The sequence below is a fragment of the Austrofundulus limnaeus genome, unplaced genomic scaffold (assembly GCF_001266775.1).
Source record: "Austrofundulus limnaeus strain Quisiro unplaced genomic scaffold, Austrofundulus_limnaeus-1.0 Scaffold340, whole genome shotgun sequence".
Lineage (NCBI taxonomy): Eukaryota > Metazoa > Chordata > Actinopteri > Cyprinodontiformes > Rivulidae > Austrofundulus > Austrofundulus limnaeus.
In genome coordinates, this window is record NW_013952742.1 from 526,005 (window position 1) to 537,014 (window position 11,010).

The 11,010-nt window shown below is 39.8% G+C and overlaps 1 protein-coding gene across 1 annotated transcript in view; it reads left to right on the forward strand.

Annotated features, from left to right (window-relative positions):
* The window catches only part of LOC106527750 (pyridoxal kinase), a gene marked incomplete in the record, with an annotated part of 64,236 nt that extends 53,542 nt beyond the window's left edge, over positions 1–10,694 (forward strand). The window contains 7 exon segments of the mRNA XM_014022735.1: positions 3,954–3,988; positions 5,430–5,515; positions 8,404–8,449; positions 8,528–8,639; positions 8,749–8,885; positions 8,963–9,029; positions 9,162–10,694. Of these exon segments, the coding sequence (XP_013878189.1) occupies positions 3,954–3,988; positions 5,430–5,515; positions 8,404–8,449; positions 8,528–8,639; positions 8,749–8,885; positions 8,963–9,029; positions 9,162–9,277 (599 nt within the window).
* Between the last annotated feature and the right edge of the window lie 316 nt (positions 10,695–11,010).

Here is an 11,010-nt window from a genome sequence, read left to right on the forward strand (position 1 = left end):
CTCCACCCCCCAACAACCTGTTGCCATGAGTTACCATCACTTCCTGTCAATCACTGAGAGGGAAACAATGCTGCAATTGGTGTGCTGACGGACAGCGTCGTCATGACAACACAAAGACCTGCTGATGGCTCAATGCGGGGCGAGACCGAGATCTGGTCCCCAGCAGGTCCAGACCCGGCTGCCTTTATGGGTCTGTGTTGAGATTTAAGAGGATCATCGGCTTCTTTCAGCTGCTGCTAATGAGACTAATTAGACCAAACAAAACTGACAGAGAGTCTGACCTGCTTTTATTTTCTGATTTTATTTTCTGATATTATTTCATGATTGTTTTATTTTCTGATTTTTTAAATTGCTGATTCTATTCCAATTCTCGTTCACAAACATGACCTTGTATGGATGGATGACGGTTGGATGAGGCATGGATGGATGGATGTTGGATGGATGGATGGATGGTGGTTGGTAGACAACATAGTGTCCAGCAGGTAAAATTACAAACACTGTTTAATAGTTTAAAAAGAAAACGGAGGACTGAGACAGAGACAAGCAGACTAGAGGAGCAGGACTCACTGTAGATACAAGTGAAAATAAGGAGTTTTTATGTCCTGAGATTAGAGAGTGAATGTAGCTGAGACCATTACAGACAGATGTGTATGACCTGGTGGGGAACATGGAAGACAAAACTTAAACATAACAAAATAGTTAAAACTGGTGAATAACTAACCAAACAAAATAATGATGGGCTGAATACAAATGCACTGCACACTTTTCACATTTTTATTTGAAGTAAAAAGTAAACAATGTGTGATTTTTATTTCACTTCACTTATGCACTAGCCTGGTTAAAACCAGACCCTGTCCTTCACTTTGCTTCGTACAAGGGTCTGGACTTGATGCATAGAGAATTGATTCATGCAGGAGGCGTGGCCTCTGCTGAAGCATGTGTGTGTTGTCGCTGTGACGGAGGCTAAGCTAAGAAGCTAACTGGAAATAGCGTGTGCTGTAAACAACCCTACTGAGGAGAAATATACCGAGCTGAATGAGACGACTGTAAATGAGAGCTGCTGCTTTGTCAGACAAATTTATTTTAATTTGGAAACCTTATCAACACAGACTGGCTTCATTCACTTCCTCCACTGCTGTATGCTAAAATAAGTTGCAGACACTGTGCAGAACATCGACGTTCTGTTCTCTGATTGGCCCGGCTAAAAATCTGCCAGTGAAATCCTTGTCTATGGGAGAAGTCCCAGACGGAGAAGGGAAACTAGAATTGAGCGGAGCTGCGTAGGAAGGCAAGGGCCAGGCTAGTTATGCACTAAATTGTGTTCAAAATAAGAATCAAGATGTTATTGTAAATAAACTTTTATTGAAGCACTTATGGGTGTTCTCAATAGATCATTGATCAACTTCTCTCTTCAGTTGGCTTCATTTACATGAGTCAAAAACCAGTCAAGAAGTTTAATTGTCCATAAAGCATCACAGTCAGTTCCTTAATGTTATATTCTGTATTTTATTGACCTTACATTGATCAGTTACAGACTCATTTAAAGCATTTATTTTGAAAGGATTTCACCCAACTCTTGGAAAGACTTGATTTACTGATGCTTTAAGTATCAGTTGGAGGGAATATTTGGACACGTTTTACTAGGGAGTCACTAAAAAAAACGTATTAAAGGACAGAAACAAGAAGCCAATGAGGTGGCACAAATTACAAAACTCAAGCACTGGTGAGCACAGGTAACAAGGGTAACAAGGGGACAGGCTGCCATCTAGCAGGAGCTTTGGACAATGCAGCACTTAGTGTGTGAGCTGAGGAGATGGAGCAGCTGTGTTGACTGAGGGAGAGAAACTGAAGAAGACCAACAGTGACAAGAAACAGGAAAACATGAAAAGTAAATAAACTCAACCGTAACACATAACCAAAACACACAGACTATGATATTAAGGTTATTTAATATTAAACTAATGCTTTGAGGTTATTTTTAGAGGTAAATTGGTTTGGAAAATAATAAAGGAAAAACATTTTGGTTGAGGTCTAATCTTCAGCGGAAAGAAAATTAAAAATGTTTTCTTGTTACCACAAAGTAGAGAGAAAACAACTAATGAGTGTGAAAAGAGAGTCGAAACAAATCAAGTATAGTACGAGACATCTGTTTGTTATGTTTATGTTCAGCTTTAAGGTCATAATAGGATTTATGTAAGGAATCATCTAAATACACAAGGCCAATATGTTATTACAGAGCATACACAGCAGGTAAAATAAGTATTGAACACGTCACCATGTTTCTCAGTAAATATATTACTAGAGGTGCTAATGACATGAAATTTTCACCAGATGTTGGTAACAACCCAAGTGATCCATACATACAAAGAAATCAAACCATAAATGTCCAGAAATGAAGTTATTTGTAATAATGTGGAATGGCACAGGGAAAAAGTATTGAACACACTTACTGAAATTTATCTAATACTTTGTACAAAAGCCGTTGTTGTCAATGACAGCTTCAAGACGCCTCCTGTATGGAGAAACTAGTGGCATGCATTGCTCAGGTGTGATTTTGGCCCATTCTTCCACACAAACAGTCTTCAAATCTTGAAGKTTTCGTGGACCTCTTCTATGAACTCTGATCTTTAGTTCTTTCCATAGATTTTCTGTTGGATTCAGGTCAGGTGATTGGCTGGGCCATTCCAGCAGCTTTAGTTTCTTTCTCTGAAACCAACTGAGAGTTTCCTTGACTTTGTGTTTGGGCTCATTGTCTTGCTGAAATGTCCAGCCACGTTTCATGTTCATCATCCTGGTAGATGGAAGCAGATTTTTATCAAGAATGTCTCTGTACATTTTTCCACTCATCCTTCCTTCAATTATTTGAAGTTTGCCAGTACCATATGCTGAAAAACAGCCCCACACCATGATGTTCCCACCTCCAAACTTCACTGTTGGTATGGTGTTTTTGGGCTGATGTGCAGTGCCATTTGACCTCCAAACATGATGTGTATTCTGGCATCCAAACAGTTCAATGTTGGTCTCATCTGACCAGACTATATTCTCCCAGTATTACACAGGCTTGTTTAAATGTTGAGCAGCAAACTTTAAAGGAGCTTCAACATGCTGTTTCTTCAGCAGTGGAGTCTTGCGTGGTGAGCGTGCATACAGGCCATGGTGGTTCAGTGCATTACTTATTGTTTTCTTTGAAACAATCGTACCTGCTAATTCCAGGTCTTTCTGAAGCTCTCCACAAGTGGTCCTTGGCTCTTGGACAACTCTTCTGATCATTCTTTTCACTCCTCTGTCAGAAATCTTGTGAGGAGCACCTGGTCGTGGTCGGTTTATGGTGAAATGATGTTCTTTCCACTTCTGAATTATGGCCCCAACAGTGCTCACTGGAACCTTCAGAAGTTTAGACATTCTTCTGTAACCGATGCCATCATTATGCTTTGCAACAATAAGGTTGTGAAGGTCTTGAGAGAGCTCTTTACTTTTACCCATCATCAGATGGTTCTTGTGTGATACCTGGCCATCATTTGGGACTGAACCAGCTGATATTAACTTGCACTGACAAGGGGCAGGCTTGTTTTCTAATTACTGAGAGAGTTCAGCTGGTGTCTTGGCTTTCCATGCCTTTTTACACCTCCCTTTGTTCATGTGTTCAATACTTTTTCCCTGTGCCATTCCACATTATTACAAATAACTTCATTTCTGGACATTTATGGTTTGATTTCTTTGTATGTATGGATCACTTGGGTTGTTACCAACATCTGGTGAAAATTTCATGTCATTAGCACCTCTAGTAATATATTTACTGAGAAAAATGGTGACGTGTTCGATACTTATTTTACCTGCTGTAAGTGTAAGCTGTTTTTGGTCTTCATTTCACAGATGTTCAGATGTTCTAATCCGTCCCTGCAGTGTAAGCTGGTTATTGTCTGAGATCTCTGACTCTGTCTTTATCCTTTCAGTCTGTGACCCTGTCCTCGGTGATCATGGATCTATGGTGAGATTTATTATAGCTGCAACCATTTACTGAATGTTTGGATTTTAACCAGGCTTGAACGTGTCCCTGTCCATAATCTGCTAGATTAAAGCGGTCTTATTGTGTAAACGCTGATTCAGCGTTGACACCATGGTTTTCCTGTTTATTGTGTTGTACATGTTCTGCAGGTGAACTCATTCTGCAGACTTGGTGCTGTTTTATCCATCCATACATCAAACCTGCAGCTCATTCAGGACACGACAGCTCTAACTTTAAAATATCACATTTTATTGATAAAAAGTTTCACGCAACAAGATGTTTAACAATATTGTTCAGTTTTTATTTTTAGTTTCAGCATACAAGCTGTGTTTTTGTCCTTTTTTACTACTTCTTGTTTAGCTTTAAGCCAGATTTCTGCTTCTTTTAGCTTAGCTTTCTTTTTTTTATCCTCTGGCTGTTGATCTGCTACTTTCAGATTTTAACTTGCCTTTTTTAGCTTCTAGCTAGCATTTTGATTCTTTTAGCTTATAGCTAGCCTGTTGCTTTTTTAGCTAGCCTTTTATTATTAAAGGGATCTATGATTAGTTGTGACATTAGCCTTTATTTTATAAACATTTATTTTAACTGTAAAATAAAGACTGTAAAAATACTGTAGGATGTTTAGTTTTTATCATTTTCAAACTAAAAGTTTGAAAATATATTTTAACACGGATAGGACCATTTTATTTCCACACAAAGCATTCTGGGTAAATGATGACGTGGATAGGTCCTCGGTGCGAGGCTGCTAGCGAGCTATATCCACCCTGAAGGTTAATCTTGGACAATATCTGATGATCGACTCTTTTAAATGAAACCAGAGAGCGTTGACAGAGAGGAGAAGGTAGAAATGACTCAGCCTGGAACTGAAAATATGGATGGAGGACAACAGAGCTGCTTCATGGAAGAAGAACCTCAGCTTAGCCTGTTAGCTTTAGCGTTAGCTCAGCGCTACACATTCTCCTCATCACTGAGGTCCTCCATCCACATGACAGAGAGGGGAACACAAAAATGACTCAGCCTGGAACTGAAAATATGGATGGAGGACAACAGAGCTGCTTCATGGAAGAAGAACCTCAGCTTAGCCTGTTAGCTTTAGCGTTAGCCCAGATGCTATCACCATATATATGTATTAGCTCAGCGCTACACATTCTCCTCTCGTCACTGAGGTCCTCCATCCACATGACAGAGAGGGGAACACAAAAATGACTCAGCCTGGAACTGAAAATATGGATGGAGGACCTCAGTTTAGCTTGTTTGTCGCACTAGCACCGAGCTAATACATATAAGGCTCTCTTCCTGCTCCAGATACCAGGAAGTGTTTATTTATAAATGACATAGCAAAGTAAAAAATAACTTCACGAGTTCGGAGATTGAAGTCCTGCTTATATGTTATGTTTATAATGTGAAGTTGTTTGTTTCACAGTACGTTCCTCAGAACCTTTACCCGGTCTACAAGAACAAGGTGGTTCCTGTCGCCGACATTATCACTCCTAACCAGTTCGAAGCTGAGTGAGTGCAAAATAACCTTTTTATTATGTTTGTATTACTCTTGTTGGTCTAACAAGCTGCTTCAGAATTATTACAAAGTTTTATCTCATTACTTTTCAACAAAAAATACCTAATTTATAAGTATTTTTCACACACATTTACTTTTAGTTTTTTTTTTGAATATTTTAATGCCTCTTTATAGTTAAAAATGAACAATGTTTTTTAGACTGAGCTTATCTGAATAAAATGTGTTTTCATAAATGAATCTGTGTGTCAGGACATATAAATTATCTGGGTCCTCATGCATAAAGGATCGCACAGCTTTCACACTAAAAGTTGACGTACAAAAAATTTTAGAAAAGTGCACCGCACCAAAATATTCAGATGTATGAAACCATTCATACACATGTTCCTGCGCACCTTTCCTTTATACATCCCAATGAACGTGGAACTGAGCACTTAGACTCCTCCCCTGACACGCCTCCATTTATATCTGTAAAATAGATGTAAATGTGTCCAGTGTGTGAGATTCTCCTCAGATTGTCCTCTCTGTGGGATAGGGTTGGGCATAATCGTATCGTGTGCAATTAATCGTCAGAAAAACATTAATTGATTACTTTTGGGCACTTGATGATTAATACGATTAATGCCAGCAGGCAGACTGACTGGGGATTACTCCGGTCAGTCCACTCGGTGCTCCTCTACACTTCAAATATGACGAACATTAAAAATAATGTTCTGTAATCTATTTATCTATCAACACAATTTAAAATATGATGTACAGCCTGAAGTCTGTAATTTTCACACAATTTGGAACAATTTTTTACAAAGAGCAAATATTTCCCACTAAACTGGTCATGTGACTACAAAATAAGGGTGTCCCGGGACTCCAGGGGATTAATCATCAAATTAATCGTTATCGGCTAAATACCACAATTAATCGTGATTAATTTTTTTTGCCAATATTGCTTAACCCTACTGTGGGATCAGAAATGATTTTTAGATGCAGGAAAATTATACATTAAATGGAGAATGAGTGAGAAAACTGTCTAAATAAGTAGTGGGGTGTCATTGTTTTATGTGGCGCATTCTCACAGGATAACCAAAGTCTGAGATTTTCCTGAAATGTACAGACATCTCCTGAATGTGATGTTGAAGGTTAGTTGGTCTATTTAGTTGATCACGGCATTGAAAAGACGTTTAAAAGAAATTAATAAATAATAAATTAAAAAAAACCAATAAACATCACGTTATCCACTTTTTCTGCTCTCCTTTCCTCCTGCGTTACAGCAGCGCTGTCATCGCCACGTACAGACCCCCACCCCACCCCCACGAGCGGGTACGAGTGGTAGCTTTCGGATTTTTAGCAAAAAATATATATTTGAGGCTCATTAGACGGTAAATGTTCAAAAGGGTTGACACATATGAACACCTTCCCAGCTGGTGAGGGTGCGCGCCTGGCACGAGAATCTACCCAAAGCACAGCTGCTGTGCTACAGCCACAACTCAACTCAGCATCAACCAAAAGTTTACACACAGAAAATATAATTATTCTTACCGTACTGTGGGCCACCATTTGCATCTGATTTTGCTCGCTCTCTTCAGCCTTTTTTGTGTAAATATATGCACACTTTCACGCAACGTTGGTTTTGATACATCACGACGTGGGCGTAGAACCTGGCACACGTAACTTTTTTATACGTACGCACCGTTTATACATGAGGGCCTTGGTGCTTATCATGTTCTATATTATTCTAATCAAAAACACAACAGATCCCAGCATGGGTCAGTGTTTAGTTGTGTCTCTAGTTCTTTCACACAGAACTCACAGTCAGACTTCAGCTGCTTTTAAACTATTAAATCTTTGTAGCAGATGTTTTGTTAGATGTTGTTGCTCTCCAGACAAACCCAGTTTGAAAATGTTTCTGGAAAACTGAACAGCCTTGTTGATGAACTCAGTAACATTTAAATCAAAGGTTGGAGCAGAGTTCCCTTTTTAGGCAATAAAATATTTAGTTGTGACTGGTTAGCTATAGACAAATATTACAGCAGTAATAAATGAAGGCTAATGACAGGTTTCAAAGTCATAAAAAGCAGCAAAAGGAATAAAATCCTACGTTCTATAAATACTTTTAAACTTGAAATATTCACTCCAAGTATCTCATTTAGGTCAAAACAGAAGCAGATCAACGAATAAATGTTGCAGCTCAAGCTGTTAATCTGTGGCTGTGCTTTTATTTTATCTGACACACTAACAGTGTGTTGTTTTTATCTCACTGTGATAGTCAGCACAAGTGACGTTAGACAAAACATCCCTGCTTTTACATCTGTAACCTGACAGATTATCACAGATTCAGGTAAACCTATTTTGCAAAGGGAACGTAAAAACAACTGTTAACTCCGGCTGCGTTCGGTGCATCGGTTGTTTTCGTTCTGGTTCAGAAACATCGAGGACGTGCAGCACGTTGTTGTCTTTTCTGTTTAGTTTTAAATTATTCGTTGTTTTTTTTTACAATTTCTGACGTTTTCTGAGCGTCTCTTCATCTTCTATATCTAAATATAAACATTAGCACACACACGTCAACAGTGTAACTGTTAGCGGGAGCGCTAATGTAGAGTTGTGTAACACAAATAATATTACAGCCGGACTGAAGTGCGCTGGTTATAACAGCATCTTTTTTTCACGAAGCCTCGAGGCAGATAATTTGCCTCGAGGCTTTTTAGTAATCATATTACTCGAGGAATCGTTTCAACCCTAGAATGTAATGACTTTAAACTAAATTCAATTTAAAAAACTGTGAAACAACAAAATGAAAAAAAAAGATCTTGATGGCAAAAGAGAGACATAAAAAGGGTCAACCAGAGTGAAAACAGTGTTTTAAATGTTTTCTTCTTTGTTTGTCTTTTAGATTACTGACAGGGAAAAACATCAGCACAGAGAAAGATGCAGTGGAGGTAACACTTCATCCTCTGCACTGATTGGGTGTTTATCCAGAAGGTCTTCAGACTTCAGTTGTGTTGTTGTGTCTGCAGGTGATGGACCTCCTCCATGCCATGGGTCCAGACACGGTGGTCATTACCTCCTCTGATCTGCCCCCCAGACTGGGAGACCGGTTCCTGGTGTCCCTGGGCAGCCAGCGTCATGGTAGGGGCTACATCCTGGATCAGAGGGTTTCTGACTCAGATTTAGGAGTTAGCATGTAGACAGACCAAAGGTAACAACTAGGACGTTTTATCTTTTCTCTACTGGTCAGTTCGTCCCGACGGCAGCAGGACGACAGAGAGAGTTCGAATAGAAGTACCTAAAGTGGACGCGGTCTTTGTAGGAACTGGAGATCTGTTCGCTGCCATGCTGCTGGCGTGGACACATCACTACCCTAACGACCTAAAGGTGCACAAACTGATGCATTGAAGACATCAGGTCAGAGAGCAGCTAATGACTTCCTCTGTGCTCCTCTGTTTTATCAGACAGCTTGTGAGAAGACGTTTTCAGTCATGCACCATGTTATCCAAAGGACCATATCTTATGCTCATGGTAAGATATTTATTACAATGTCTTAATCATCTTTTACAAAACAGCTCATCCAGTCATCTAATGCCTCAGTATTTATGAGAATTTCCACCAGTTCCACATCACAGTCTGTGTTTTTTCCTCCTGTCTCCTCAGAGTTAGCAGGTCCAGGTCGGAGGCCCAGTCCGCCCCAGCTGGAGCTGAGAATGGTTCAAAGTAAAGCTGACATAGAAGACCCTGCTATAGTAACGGAGGCCACGCTCATATCCTAACATTAACATGTCATAAGACTCATCCTAACCTTCACCCATAAACCTCTGCAACACCTCTTCACAAAGTCTCATGGCTGTAAACCTGTCTGTAACCTGCAGCGCCTCTTCTGACACATTCGTGTTGTAACCCCTCTTTCCTGTAGTTGACCTCTGAAAGTCCTTGGTGTCCTGACCCCTAGATCCAAACCCTGACCCTGTTTAGAACCAGAGCCTTGGATAGACTGAACACTTGGTCTGGAGGGACTTTTCTTTTCTTTTAAGCACTGATTATTTGATTCTAAAAGCACAAACCATATGAAAACCGACACAAGGTAACATTGTTCTGGTTTCACCTCTGCAGACATGTGGTACCGGGTTCTGACTGTGTTCAGACCCAACAGAGTCACTTAGAACTGATGCAGGATTTAATGTTTCCCTGCAACATAAAGACCCAGATCCTAAAAGGTCAATAAAAACAGAAAGCAATGATTTAAAAATCCCATAAACTCAGATTTGTTCACACAGAACACAGTAAACAGTGTTGACCAGATGTTTACACACACCTGTGTAAACATCTGGTCTCAACACTGTGTTGAGACCAGATGTTGAGACCAGATGTTTACACACACCTGTGGCTGTGGAGTTAGGGGGGTTGTCCTGTCCCGGGTGGGTTGCCTTTCCATTTGTCTCAGTCGTTGTGTCCTTGGACAAGACAGTTCGCTCGCCTTGCCTGCCGGTGGTGGTCAGAGGGTCCGGTGGCACCGGTGCATGGCAGCCCCACTAACGTCAGTGCACCCCAGAGCAGCTGTGGCTACAGTGTAGCTTAGCACCATCTGTGTGTGAATGGGTGAATGACTGTAAAGTGATTTGGAGTCTGTAGGGACTTGATGAAGTGCAATATGAGTTCAAGACAGTTACATATAAAATGACAGAAGCATTTTTTCTTGCTGTCTGACATTAAATCAGAACAAACCTTTCTGGTTTTCATAAACTCAGGCTTGTTTACATAAGACATAAATGTTGGTGTTTTTTCAGTGTTTATTGGTGCAAGTAAACAAAAAACAAACAAACAAACACCTGTTTACATGGAACCACTGCAGTAATGTGTCAGGCAGGGTCACCAGATGGGACATAGTGAACTGTTGTACTGTCCCTGATGATTGTATTCTGAGCCAAACTATCATGTGTTGAGTGCAGTGTTGGAAGATAAGGTGTGTGTTGTGTTTGGTAAAGATAGGCACAGAAAAGGGGGGGCAAAAAAAGTTTTGTTTTTATCTGGCAACCCTGAGATTGTATTTTCTTTGTTGTGAAAATGGACTGGAAAACCCTTTTATAGCACTCACTCACGCACTGATCATGCAGTGGTTGCATGGTCCCAGTTACATCTGAACTACCGTATTTATTCATGTATAAAACAATCTCATGTATAATACGACCCCCCCCCCCCTTTTTTTTTAGCTTAAAAAGCATAAAAAAATTTAATCCTCAAACTACCTCCAATTTCATACAGACTTCAAGATTTTTCATCCTTTGCAGTCTTTATACATATCAGTAAAATGATCATTGGACTGTTCATTTTATTTTAACAACATATGTACTAAAAGGTATTTTGACAACAAATATACTGTATATCAGCTGTAGCAGCATCATATGAATTCTGGCATTTTACATATAGTCCACCAGGAGGCGCCAACACAAAAGTCAGAGACTTCACATGAGATTTGGACCATCTTGTGGGGGAAAAGCAGATTACT